Consider the following 15,067-nt stretch of genomic DNA (forward strand, 5'->3'; position numbering starts at 1 on the left):
ATATTAAGGAACCACCTAAAAAAATATCTAAACTTATTCCCGTTAAACATATGTAGGGAGAGATAAGATTTAATAAAATATTTTTTATTTACTTAAACATGACTACGACTTACTTCTTTTTTTTTTGCATGAGAAAGTTTTCGAGTGTAAAAATAATTGACATAAATGGCCGTATCTTTTAATACCATTGACCTATAAGCTTACATTTTTTACCTCCCAAGGGACCATAGACCTTAGTATGTGGCATCAATTTCATCATGATACTGTTCTCCATTCCTGAGAAAGACGGATCTTAACAGTCGCACAGATAAGCGGACAGGCGGACAACATAGTGATGATCTCATAAGTGTTCCTTTTTCACCATTTGAGGTACGGAACCCTAAAAACCAATGGAGAACCATCTGATCCCAGTCACATTGTTTCCAGGCAGAGGAAACTTTGTACCAGTTCATTAATTACTGTTTCCCAAGTGTCCGGGTAGTTAAACAGAGGAGGGCGATAGGAGAGGGGCTGGGTGGGAGGCGCAAGTACTCACAAGGTGCCGCGGAGCGCGTTGAGGGCGTAGTCGTAGGCGCTCGTCCTGCCGGGCCTGTCCAGCACCAGGGCGCAGTCGCCGTCCGACACAAACTGCGTGTTCGCCGCACCGCTCCACGTCACCAGCAGCGCCAACACCAGTGGAGGCCAACTGCAACACGAGAACCATATCATGTTTACGGGAGAAGAGGCTTGTACACAACTCCAAGTTGTCATAAGGATAATACAAAAGTACATGAAAGTGAGTTTTCTGTTAACAATAATCTCCGGATAATATACCTCAAACGTTAAGATTCGACGATGACATTGTAATTGTGTTAGAGACAGCAAAAGGCTTGGAAGAGCAGTTGAACGGAATGGACAGTGTCTTGAAAGGAGGATATAAGAAGAACATCAACAAAAGCAAAACGAAGATAATGGAATGTAGTCGAGTTAACTCGGGTGATGCTGTGGGAATTACATTAGGAAATGAGACACTTAAAGTAGTAAAGGAGATTTGATATTTGGGAAGCAAAATAAGTGATGATGGTCGAAGTAGAGAGGATATAAAATGTAGACTGGCAATGGCAAGGAAAGCGTTTCTGAAGAAGTGAAATTTGGTAACATCGAGTATAGATTTAAGTGTCGGGAAGTCGTTTCTGAAAGTATTTGTGTGGAGTGTAGCCATGTATGGAAGTGAAACATGGACGATAAATAGTTTGGACAAGAAGAGAATAGAAGCTTTCGAAATGTGGTGCTAAAGAAGAATGCTGAAGATTAGATGGGTAGATCACATAACTATTGAGGAGGTATTGAATAGAATTGGGGAAAAGAGGAGTTTGTGGCACAACTTGACTAGAAGAAGGGATCGGTTGGTAGGACATGTTCTGAGGCATCAAAGGATCACCAATTTAGTATTGGAGGGCAACGTGGAGCGTAAAAATCGTAGAGGGAGACCAAAACATAAATATACTAAGGAGATTCAGAAGGATGTAGGTTGCAGTAGGTACTGGGAGATGAAGCAGCTTGCACATGATAGATTAGTATGGAGAGCTGCAGTCTCAGGACTGAAGACCACAACAACAACAATATGCCTCATGATCAGCCTTTCTTAAATGTAAACTGAAATTATGTTTCGAAACAAAACATAATAGGCACTTGACTCCTCTTGGGAGCTGGTTGACGTAATTCCACAGCTTTTCATTGAACACTACCAATTTTTTTAATCCTTACAGATTACAAAAATGGATGTATGTATGTGTGTATGTTCCACACCTCTTCCTAAATCACTGGACCGGATTCCAACCACACTCGGTACACGCATCCCTTACCGTCAGGCAACAATTGCTGTGGGAGTAAGAACCATCTATGTTTCATAGTTCAGGAGATGCGACGTCGTAAACACAGAGATGAGTGAAAAAATACCGTATCATGCATAATGTTTTGGTACACTTATTCTTTACTACTAATACACTCGTACAATACATTCAACTTATGGAAATCCCTGACACCTCGCAGCGCTTTTGACAGTTTTCAACTCCAAAGTACAAACGGCTGTAGTCGGATACAATAGGCGTCTGCAGAGCTATGAGGAGGCGTTGCCGTAGATACATACGGTTACAAAAACGCGCGAAGCAGCTCCGGCCAGCCTTCTAGGAATATCGTTATCACAAGTTTCCAAGTTAAATAAATATCACAGGGAGTTAATATTCTGCGTAATATGTTACTTAATTTGTGTACTGTCCTTACACATTTTTGTATTAGCTGCGGATGTTTCTATGTTTCTTTGTATGACTGTTCAATAATTTCAGAGGTGTTTCACGAATGCATAAAAATTTTTTGTTTTCGTTTCTGATAGATGCTCGGTTTTTCAGCTAGTAATTCATGAAGAAGATGCACAGTGATATTACCACACGCCAAAATTCCAAGCAAAAGTTCTTTTGAAAGTAGCTAGGAATAACTCTAAATGTGACTTCAAAGTCACAGCTCACCTTTAGCCTCCTTCTGCTCTGTTTGCATACTAATGACTAACGCTGGGCACCAAAAACCTCTGTAATGATGCCTCTCAAAAATATCTAAAAAATGTAAAAAGAGTTGCCAAACGCTTCTGACCTGCAAAACTATTTCGTCAGTTTCGACTGTCCTTTCAGTTTCAGTAGCATTTCAGTTTTCGAGAACGGCTAATGAACTACAGCAGTTCATTTCCCGTAGCGTGAAGTAGGAAGTAGGAGAAATTTACGTTTATGTGAATCCTAAACTTTGTCGCAACTAAATCATTGCTCTAAAGCAATGGAAAGTGTGACAAGTAGACAAACTTTCCGTCACAAGTACAGTTTCCACAACAAGGTGAGGTATTACCTTATGGTGGATTTATGTTTCAGATTCCGGTTCGCTATGATCCCAATTCATTCATAGTTTCTCATTTCCAGGAAGGTTTTCTTCTCAGAAAAGCTCTAATTGATAGACTGCAATTTGAACAGAAAGCTGGATCATGTAGATGCTCTCCTAGTTCAAAAAATTCCAATATAACGTGTTTATTTGCTTGATCACCATCCGCAGCAAGCGTATAAATATTCCTTTTATAAACAGACGAATAACTAGAGTAGTAATTTATTCATATAAAAACTAAAACACGCACTGTTTCCTAATCTAGAAGTATCACGTATATGAACAAAATTGTATTATTCCAGATTAAATCTACTGAAAATGCCTTAATGTAAAAGGGGAACTCGTCTAGAGCGAATGAAATAGACAGCACCAAGAAAAAGGCGTTTAAATGCACGAGAAGATTTCACAGTGTGTTCCTTAGAAGTGACATAATTGCCAGAGAATCTCTTCATATTTACGTATGTAAATGTATGTGCGGAGGACCATTGTTGTGATCACTTCTATCAAACATTGTTAAAGACTGCGTAGAACTCGTAGTGAAGGGATATGTAGCACCTACTTAGCGGATATTGGTAGAAAAAGTGAACCTTGTCACCCCTCCCTCCCTCCGCCACCATCGCTGAGTACATGTAAGAAGATACTGCACTCTGTTAAAGGAAGGATAGAAAAGTTTAGTTTCTGTTAGACATCGAGACCACTAGAGATTGAAAGAATGTTTATGTTTAACAAACTTTGCGTGTAACAACTTACCTACTTGTAGGCATAGGACAGGAATGGTATTAATAGAATCCAGTATCGAATAAGGCAGGACGATACATGTAAGAGAAATGATTTGATGTTCTGGGTGGTGTAACCAGAACTTGTTAGTGGAAACCATCTTAAGCAAAATTGTAGATTCTTTGCAGGTTGTAATTTCAAAATCATTCAGCATTGTTGGCACTACTGTTTGCTTTTGAAACTCAGAGAAATGTATGTGTATTTTGGGAATGGAAAATATTTTGTGAACAAAGCCGTCTAGATCGCTTAATATACTACTTTATTTAAACATCGTTTTAGCTACTGCTGCCATCAGCTCAAGACATCGAAAGTGTAATGTAACATTCAGAGTCAATCAGTAAAATCTGTACCTAAACATGGCATTAGCTGTCAAGCAGTGATAGATCACTGTATTTCTCTCTTAATAAGAAGTGAAAGAGCCAAATGAAAGCAGAAACAGAATATAAGAGAGTGCTGGAAAGATAGTGAGAGAGAGGGAGAGAGAGAGAGAGAGAGAGAGAGAGAGAGAGAGAGAGAGAGAGAGAGAGACATATCATATGAAGATGTAACATTCGGCCAGTGTGATGCTCCATCACACCGTGCTGGCATTTGTAAGTCGTTTGACGAGTCTTATACCTCTGAATAGGAGCCAACCGCCCAACCCACCCTAACATCTACCTGTGAATATTTACTTTATACGTGGCTCAACGTGTGATTACAGCAAAACTTACCGATGCCTGCGCCAGTTTCAACCAAACTTCAAACATACATAACTTACTCTCTGGAATACATACAGTAAGGATGACATCTCCATCATATCTAGACTTGGGGGTGGATTTAGAAAAAAGTTTTTATGTATAAGTAAGGATAACTTTGGAAGTCATGGGGCAGCTTCAGCTGAATCTCATACACAGATTACTAACTGCAATACCGTAGTGATAACACAGTCCGGGTTGTTCGAACAGGTGGGGGGAGAGGAGGGGGAAACAAGTAAGGGGTCACGTGCAAATATCAGCATAATTGTACAAAGCCTGGAGATATTTGAGCATACTTCGTACAAGTATTACATACGTAGGACTCCGTACACATATTATGCAGGATTTGTCGACCTGGAAAAATCGTTCGGCAATCTAAATTGGTGCAAGATTTTCAAAATTCTCAGAAAATTGGTGTATGCTGTTCGGAAAGAATGAAGATACACAGTACCTAAAAAACCAAGAAAGCTCAATAACAATGGAAGAACAGCGACGAAATGCTCATATTAAAAAGGGTGTAAGAGAGGAATTTGGCACCTTGCAAGCAAAATAACAAACAATGGACGAAGCAAATACATAAACATTAGAGTAGCAAAGACAAGGAAGATATTTCTGTTCAGAAGGAATGTAGTAATATTTATTATTATAAAGTATTTATTGTGAACGATTATGTATGTAATTTTTTATATAGTTATGTATCGATTTTACTTGTCAATTTTAACTATACCATTTGATGTATACTATCTCACGTAATAAATACATGCTTAGTTGTCAACCATGTAATACGGCATTCGATTGGTGGGGCTAACAGTATCTATTCTCGAATAATGTTGCCTTATTCTGCAGTTGACGTCCGTATTCTTACGGATATTCGCCCGTTCACCCCCACCAGCCATCATCATAGGTATAACATTTTATTCTGTAATTATTGTAGCTTTTGTTCTTGATGTTTTTAGCCATGTTATCATAACCTTTTTATCGAAATCCGGTTGCCAACCAAAATTAATACCTATTGCGATCAAGACTATTTTACTTAATAGAAATTACACCGATCGTTGTTCATTCTCCATTGAAAGAATGTCTTCTAAAATTTTTCGGAAACAATCCCCCAGGCTGTGGCTAGGCCATGTTTCCGCAATATCTTTTCTTCCAGAAGTGCCGCTGCTGAATGAAAGTTTCATCCCGGAAACAATCCCCCAGGCTGTAGCGAAGCCAAGTCTCCGCAGTATCCTTTCTTCCAGGAACCCTAGAACTGCTAGATTCGCAGGAGAACTTCTGTGAAGTTTGGAGGGTAAGAGATGAAGTTCTGACGGAAGTAAATCTGTGGTGATAGTTCGTCAGTCGTGCTTGGGTTACTCAGTTTGGGTGGCACTTGCCCGCGAAAGGCAAGGTTCCCGAATTCGAGTTCTGGTCCTGTAGAGAGATTTAATATGCCAAGAAGTTTCATTTCTGCAAATAATTAAGTAACCAAGGGGTCACTTAATAACTACTGCTGGGGTAATGATAAGTTTAATCCTGTCTCGCTGGTCGAAGCGAGGCCTATGATCCTTATTTAGACTTATTTTACATGTGTAGCAGTTTTAGAAAGGAATCCAGATACGCAAATGAACGCATCCGAATGACGTACGAAACTGTACGTCACGTAGTTTGCCTCGCGCGCAGCACGTCACCAAAAGAGTGTGAATTTTGCCACGGCCACCGGTGTGATCTCGCTACGGAAGCTACGGGAAACGAACGAAAGCAACGTTACCATTTTCACTTGAAAGCCGGGGCTGTTTGCGCGAGCATCATGGCGTCCTTTTAGAGGTAGACTTGGTTCCTTGCTGCCGACGGTTTCGATGTTGTAGAGTGACACTCGTGATTTGGGAATGGCGGCGGCACCAGAAGCGACTCCGTCGCCTAAGGCGGAGGCCTTGCCTCTTGGGCGCGAATCCCCGCTGGCTGATTCTCAGCGGCCAGGAAGCGGCTTTCTCCCAATCGGCAGTGAATGCGGAGCGCGCATTGCGGGGAAAATCTGCCTCTTCGTTTTCATCAGGAGAAACCCGGATCCTCGGTTCATCCGTCAGCCTGCTGCTACTTCTTTGTGAATCTTTATTTTCCGGCACAACTTTCCCGTAAATTTCCGAGATGAGCCACCAATTATTCTCTGCTACTTTCTGGGAGAAGGTATGGGACTCAAGTAAGTGCTAGGTGAATCAACATGACAGTGACAAATAGTTCTAACGACACATACAATCTCCAGCATCTTAAGCAGATATGAGACGGCTATCTCAGTGGATTCGAATTAGTGGAAAGTATACACTACTTTTTATGGGATGCCACATCTGCTTCAAACGTTAAGACCATTATTCATCGCTCGGCACTTACGAACAACGTGTATGATACAATGAAAAATATACCTACTCTCAGCACAGAAACAGTGTACTTCCTAAAGAGAGGAAACCAATTTTTCGGAACTCGATTGGTAAGATTTTCCACTACGTGATCAAATATAAATAACTCTTACACTTAATATGGCGCTTTTAAAGTATCCTTTAGTTATGGTGGGTGGTCCTGCACTGACAGTTACAGAATCTTCAAAAGTTGGAAAGCTAGCGGCGGGAAGTGGTCGCAGCCATTCTCTTTGACATATTAAGGGTAGTGTGTGCACTTCCACGGAGTGATGAAAAACTATAAACAAAACTGTTAGTACGAAAACGTTTCCCCCATTTACAGAATACGTGAGATATACATATCAAAAAAAGTTTTGCAACACCCATGTTTCCAGAGCTCCTGCGGATATTGTATCACAGACTGTGTCTCTTTGACTGTTCGGAGATGTCACGAAACCCGCCCAAAGATGTAAACAACTATGCATGAGCAGCACCTATTAGACGGAGGGGTCCGACAGCTGAACAGTTCCAGTCATTCCACCAGGAAGGAGGTACACGGCTCGTGTTGTCTGTAGTTCAACTATGCCTAGACCGTCAATACCGCGTTTCGATCGCGTTGGCACTGTTATTTTGTGCCAGGAAGGGCTCTCAATAAGGAAAGTGTCCAGGCGTCTTGGAATGAAACAAAGCGATGTTGTTCGGACATGGAGGAGATACAGAGAGAGGCAGGAGCTGTCGATGACATACCTCGCTCAGTCCACCCAGGGATAGTACTGCAGTGGATGACCGCTATCTACAGATTATGGCTCGGAGGAACCCTGACAGCAACGCCACCATGCTTTTCGTGCAGCCACAGGACATCGTGTTACGACTCAAACTGTGCGCAATAGGCTGCAAGATGCGCAACTTCACTACCGACGTCCATGGTGAGGTCCATATTTGCAACAACAACACCATGCAGCGCGATATAGATGGGCCTAACAACATGCCGAATGTACCGCTCAGGATTGGCATCACGATCTCTTCACCGATGATTGTCGCACATTCCTTCAACCAGACAATCGTCGGAGACGTGTTTGTAGGCAACCCGGTCAGGCTGAACGCCTTAGACGCATTGTCCAGCGAGTGCAGCAAGGTGGAGGTTACCTGCTGTTTTGGGGTGGCATTAGGTGAGGCCGACGTACGCCGCTGGTGGACCTGGAAGGCGCGGTAACAGTTGCACGATACATGAATGCCATCGTCCGACCGATAGTGCAAGCATATCGGCCGCATATTGGCGAGGCAATCGTCTTCATGCACATCTCGTGAATGACTTCCTTCAGGATAACGACATCGCCCAACTGGAGTGGCCAGCATGTTCTCCAGAGATGAACCCTATCGAACATCCCTGGGATAAATTGAAAAGGGCTGTTTATAGACGACATGACCCACCAACCACTATGAAGGACGTACGCCGAATCGTCATTAAGGAGTGGGACAATCTGGACCAACAGTGCCTTGATGAACTTGTGGATAGTATGCCACGCCGAATACAGGCATGCATCAATGCAAGAGGACGTGCTACTGGGTATTAGAGGTACTGGTGAGTACAGCAGTCTGGAACACCACCTCTGAAGGTTTCGCTGTATTGTGGTACAACATGCAATGTGTGGTTTTCATGAGCAATAAAAAGGGAGAAAATGATGTTTATGTTGATCTCTATTCCAAATTTCTGTACAGGTTGCGGACCTCGGTACTGAGGTGATGCAAAACTTTTTTGTGTGTATATTATTATTATTTGGGAAAGTGCAGTAACATATTTTACGAATAAATAGTCTTCACAGCGAAAGGTGGCTATGATGACTTTAAAAAAATTAAATGACTGTGTACCACAGCCACAAAATCTTAAAGCCCGTCACTCATGTTGGAGCGCTGATCGTCTAAGTCGGTTGCAAATCGCCTTACGCTGAAGTACTTCTTCACTGTCCCGAAGCGATAGAACTCATCAGCGTTCTTGAAACGGGTTATGAGAAAAAAGTAGCCAAGAATATTAGGGTTGATCGTATCGTCGACGACGAGGTCATTAGAGGCTTAGAACATCCTTGGTGTGCGAGAGGTTAGGAAAGAAAGTAGGAAGGGTCGTTTTCAGTCGGGACAAAGTCGGCCGTTGCTGCAGATGAGTCAGTTAAATGACGAAAAACATGAATCTACATGAATGAGATTTTCACTCTGCAGCGGAGTGTGCGCTGATATGAAACTTCCTGGCAGATTAAAACTGTGTGCCCGACCGAGACTCGAACTCGGGACCTTTGCCTTTCGCGGGCAAGTGCTCTGCCCGCGAAAGGCAAAGGTCCCGAGTTCGAGTCTCGGTCGGGCACGCAGTTTCAATCTGCCAGGAAGTTTCATGAATCTACATGGTCGATTCCATAATTATTTGAACACGTAATATTAAGCTTCAAAACTTGTCGTGTAACAAATAATAAATTACTGGTAACTGAAGCAGACTTTCATTCTATTAATGTTCCACATTTGCGGATGCTCGCCTGATCAAACATTTTCTCGGAAGAAGATTTGACTCACCGACCTCCCGAAAGTGAGTCTATTGACTTAAACACAATTCGTTTCGTTCCGTAAAGAAGCATCTTATGGTGACCTCCATACAACTTCAACCTAGTACCTTGTGATTTACATCTGTTGTCACTGTCTGTCATTGTCTACGCAGGCGGAAGTGGTGCTCCAGCGTCAAAGCGCGTACCTCAAATCGAGAGGTCGTGATGTCGAGTCCCGGTCGGACTTAGGTCCGTTCAGTCTGCTTTTTAATCCAACCTCCACGTCACAAATATACCAGGAATCGATGGGAACGACACGTGGCCCGCACTGCACGTTAAACTGTAGATCCCTTTTCTGCAGCTGGGCAATTGTTGTAGGTTAGGAACACGGAACCCCATAAGCGACACTGGATGCGGATATGGAGGGGCATGTTGTCAGCACACTGCTCTCCTAGCCGTTGTCAGTTTTCGTGGCAAGAGTAAATCGTAAGTGTCTGCGGAAAATTGTCTTACCAGTTGTGGCTACTTCGATGTTTGAAAAACCTTGTGGGTACTAGGGAAATGGGTAAGCTCATAACGACCTTGTGCACCAATTACTCTCCGGTATCTCCTCCGATTTGTAGATTTGTACAGATTGACACTGTCCTCCAGTTGACTGGAACCTAGAGGTTGTAGCGCATCCGACCTACACTAGTGACGCCAAGGCCAAGTCTGCAATTTGTCACAAGGTAGGAAAGCGGCACAGGTGTTCAGGGGCTAAGGAGCGAGCGCAGCAGGTGCGGGACGAGTGTGCGACCCCAGCGGGCCACCTTGCGTCTGGGTCTCGGTCCCCGTGGTAACAGGTGTCTGACGCCGACCACCACGGCCAAGGCCCGCCTTCTGCAGTTGCAGGTGAACCCGAGTCGCCACAGCCCTGTGGTCCCGTTAACCGTCGTTCGCCGACACTCGATAGGCGCACCCACTCTTTCCTTCACCGCTGAGGAAGGTCAGTTACGTGACCATCTGCTTCCGCGTCACGTTTCGAGGTACAAGTTCAAGATTCTAAAAGCGTACACGACTACGTCTATATCTTTACCCCTCAAGCCACTGTACATGGTGTAAGAGGATACACGGTGTACTGACGATTTATGTAACCGTGATACGCAACCGGTTGCTTTTTGAGTTTGACACCATCGCACCGCCTCCGTAGGCGAAAGGATGCCTTCAGTACTACAGGACCCTGGCGTGATTCCCGGTATCTCATCAAATTTTTCCGAGGTTGGGAGACTTCGAAGGGGTCCACTCAGTGCTTTTGCGGCCAAATAAGGAACTACTTGAGTGAAGAAGTAGTTGTATCATAAGGATTCATCTACTGGCAATAGAAGCTGGAGAGATTGGCATCATGCTGATCTGTTGTCCCACGGTTATAGATCGCTCCTGGTACTGCCTTTTTGGCAGAAGTCGGCCAGTCGGAACAGGCCTAAGAACTAATCCGTGAGTGGCGTACACGTTGCGTCTAACTTAGTCACATCGGGTTCATCATAAGACGGAGGTATTAGAGGAACCGCAGGTTCTAATCCTGCCTCGGGCGTGGATGTGTGTGATGTCCTTAGGTTAGTTAGGTTTAATTAGTTCTGAGTTCTAGGCGACCGATGACCTCAGAAGTTAAGTCGCATAGTGCTCGAGCCATTTTTTTTTAATTAGAGGAACTTTGTTTTGTGGACTAGACGGCAGGGCCGTGGTGCTGGCAAAAATAACACAAATATAGACCCTAGCGTCTGGCTGCATTATTCATAGATAAATTACAATAATATAATTTTCTGCACCATGTGCAGCTAGACGCTAGGATCTAAATTCCTGTTATTTTTGCCAGCATCTTCTAAGCTGCTCTACACGCCGATATGTTGTGCTTTCACCTCCTTCTAAACGAATGATCTGCAGTGTCATAGTTCTGTTCGCTTATTTCTCACGCTTCAGGAGTCGACCGTATCCTGCGGGTACGCCTTGCATCCACAGTCGAGTCCCAGCCCTCTCCAAGGTTTCTCTCTCGGTACCTGCTTTGTTTCTTTCATAAGATTTTCGACCTAGAAAAAGAATTCGAAAATGTAAGATGGTGCAAATTCTCACAAAAATAGATGTAACTTATAGGGAATGACGGGGCCTACACAATTAACAAAAGAACCATGAGCGAAAATTAAGAATCGAAAATAAAGATCGATTTAATCAGTTTGTTTAATACACGATGCAGTCTTTCCTACTAATCTAACTATATATCGAAGAGGCATTGGCGGAAATAAAAGAGAGATTCAGGTGTGGGATAGGAATTCATGTTCACAGGATATCAAAGACAAGACACTCTGGTAACACTGCTTTTCTCAGAAGAAAGTGAAGAATCGGTACACGACATATGGACTGGATAAAACGGTCTAAAGTGTACACATTATGGTTTGAGAGTAAAGCAAAGAAAGTAGTGCTGAGACTAGAGATAAACTCAATATCAAAATTGGAGACGACTAAGTAGAGGAAGTGAAGGGATTCTGTTGCCTTGGAAGCAACAAAACACATGACAGACGAAATGAGGAAGACATGAAAAGCCACTTTTCACTGGAAAAGATAGCATTCATGGCAAAAAGAAGTGTATTAATATCAAATACGAGACTTAATTTGAGGAAGAAATTTCGGAGAATGTACGTTTGGAGCACAGCACTGTATGGTACTGCGTAATGGATTGTGGGAAAACGGAAACGGAAAGGAATCGAAGCATTTGAGATTTAGTGCTATAAAAGTAAGTTGAAAATGCGGTGGATGGATAAGATACGAAATGAGGTGGTCTTGATCTTATGACGTTAGTGAAAGACACCTTCATCTGCAAACAATCTAAGAAGTCTGCTCAGATTGTCTCCTGGACCGTTTATGACAGCTTTAATAATGGGTAATAAACTTCATCTTTTCCTTTAGTGCTGTAAGTGTGGAAATCATCAAATTGTGATGGGTCATCCATGACGAAGTTTCTTGGTTTGTGACGATGCAGTTAAAATGCCCAAGCGCTTCGAGAGGAAACCATTTGACGACCGCAGTTGAACATCAAGGATCATTATTACTACTCGCTTTTGTGTAATCAATACTTTCTTTCTAAGTGATGAGTTACCACAGAAAATTATTCCATAACACAGTATTGAGTGGTAATATGCAAAATATGTGAGGAGGTTGATTCGTTCCCTTCGAAGACTAGCAATAAGAAGACTAAAAGTAGCTGAACTAAATTCTTTCAGAATCTCAATAATCTGCTTCTTCCGTTTCAAGTTTTCATCAATATGTTCGCCGAAAATCCCTATTTACTAACTCCTGTACATGTGCTATATCAGTTGCTGGTATGACTGTTGTACAAAAATGAATTAATTGTTTTCTCAAAATTAAGGGAGAATCGGTTTTCCGAGAACCACATAATAATTCTTTGAAAAATAATTAACAATCTCTTCTGTTGCTTTCTCTCTCTAATGGGATTATTACAGCACTAATAACGCATGCGAAAATACCATTTCTGCTTGTTGAAAGTTACGTGGAAGATCATTCACATATACAGGGTGTATCATAATGAATGGCGTTAACGCATACAGTTGGAAGTACACGATACTAGAAGCAAAAACGTCTCAGTAACCATTGGGTCGATAATGCATACCTTAAGAGCTACGAACAATTTTTCATCTTCAATACTGTGAAGCAAATCTCTTTTACTGCAAGCTCTATGCTTTCCATATTTTGGTAAATGGTAATGTGGACTAAAACAAGAAACAAATGTCCAGCAAACACGGGCTCTCAAATGCATACTTAAGAGCTATGAGCACGTGCTCATGTTCGCTACTTGGAAACACATCTCTTCTAATGAACAATTGCTCATAACTTTTAAGGTAAGTATTTTACACCAAATGTCTACTGGACATTTTTTCTTGTTTTGGTCCATACTACTACTTCCCAAAGTGTGGAAAGCAAAGTGCTTGCATTAGAAGAGATTTGTTCCACAGTATCGAAGATGAAAAATTGCTCGTAGTTCTTAAGGTAGGCAATTTCGACTCTATGTTTACTGAGACTTTTTTGCTTCTAGTATCGTCTACTTTCATCTGTATGCGTTTACGACATTATTTACGATACACCCTGTATAAGCAATAGGAGTGGAACCAACACCGAATTCTGAGGAGTTCTCTTCGTGATTTCTCTCTAGTCATTAAGATTTTCTTCCTTTCGAAGACTGATTTATTCAGCACAACTCTTTGCATTCTGTTTGTTAAATATAATTCAAACCAGTTGCGTATAATGCCATCTATCCTAGAAGATTGGAGTTTCTCTAACAGTGTAACATTATCTATTATCTACACAATCAAACGCGTTGGAAGAATCACATAAAATTCCAACTGGCGATATTTTATAATTTAATAACTTTAATTTTTGATTGCTAAATATAGAAATAGCATTCACAGCCAAAGACCCTTCTGGAATCCAAAGTGTGATATGTTAAGTAAATTATTTCTACGGACTTAAGCGTGAGAGTTATTTAAGTCTTTCTTATTACCTTTCTTATAAACCAGTTTAACAAACGCATATTTTAATCTTTCTGGAAAAATTCCTTGTGCCAGTGGTGTATTACATATATAAATGAGGACATTACTTATTAAGTTAGAGCAACTTTTCAGAATTCTGTTTGAAATTCCGTCAACACCATACTAGCTTTTGGTTTTTTTGAATGTTTATATGTGTGTGTGAAATCTTATGGGACTTAACTGCTAAGGTTATCAGTCCGTAAGCTTACACACTACTTAACCTAAATTATCCTAAGGACAAACACACACACACATGCCCGAGGGAGGACTCGAACCCCGCCGGGATCAGCGGCACAGTCCATGACTGCAGCGCCATAGACCGCTCGGCTAATCCCGCGTCCGAATGTTTATAATTGTGTTAATTTCAGTGAAGGATGTTGGTGCTACTTTTGTTTGTTTGAAGTTTGGGGCATGCCAATTTTAATACATTCTCTTAGCCGGCCGCTGTGACCGAGCGGTTCTTGGCGTTTCAGTCCGGAACCGATCTCCTGCTACGGTCGCAGGTTCGAATCCTACCTCGGGCATGGCCGTGTGTGATGTCCTTAGGTTAGTTAGGTTTAAGTAGTTTTAAGTCTAGGGGCTGATGACCTCAGATGTTAAGTCCCATAGCGCTTAGAGCCATTTGAACCATTTTTGAAAACATTCTCTTGCTTCTTCTAACGAACCATTTTATGTTATTTTTGCTACTACATTTAGAAAGTGATTCTTAAAAGTAAGCCGGCCGCGGTGGCCGTGCGGTTCTGGCGCTGCAGTCCGGAACCGCGGGACTGCTGCGGTCGCAGGTTCGTATCCTGCCTCGGGCATGGGTGTGTGTGATGTCCTCAGGTTAGTTAGGTTTAAGTAGTTCTAAGTTCTAGGGGACTTATGACCTAAGATGTTGAGTCCCATAGTGCTCAGAGTCATTTGAACCATTTTTTTCTTAAAAGTAAAGACAACTTGGGAATTATCAGTCTCAACATTATAATGTGCTTTATTATGGTGTCTTGAACACTGACTAGCTGTTCTATCCCCCACTTGAAAACATCGTATATAATTTTAATCTTATTTCGGGCATTATTCAAAAATGGCACTGAGCACTATGGGAGTTAACATCTGAGGTCATCAGTCCCCTAGAACTTAGAACTACATAAACCTAACTAACCTAAGGACATCACACACACATCCATGCCCGAGGCAGGATT

General features: G+C 42.1%; 1 protein-coding gene across 1 annotated transcript in view; it reads right to left on the reverse strand.

Annotated features, from left to right (window-relative positions):
- The window catches only part of LOC126473871 (chorion peroxidase-like), a 253,336-nt gene that overhangs the window by 134,213 nt on the left and 104,056 nt on the right, over positions 1 to 15,067 (reverse strand). Inside the window, exon 2 of the mRNA XM_050101206.1 lies at positions 536 to 685. Coding sequence (XP_049957163.1) covers positions 536 to 685 — 150 coding nt within the window. The remainder of the gene's footprint in view (positions 1 to 535; positions 686 to 15,067) is intronic.

This window comes from Schistocerca serialis, chromosome 1 (genome assembly GCF_023864345.2).
Source record: "Schistocerca serialis cubense isolate TAMUIC-IGC-003099 chromosome 1, iqSchSeri2.2, whole genome shotgun sequence".
Taxonomy (NCBI): domain Eukaryota; kingdom Metazoa; phylum Arthropoda; class Insecta; order Orthoptera; family Acrididae; genus Schistocerca; species Schistocerca serialis.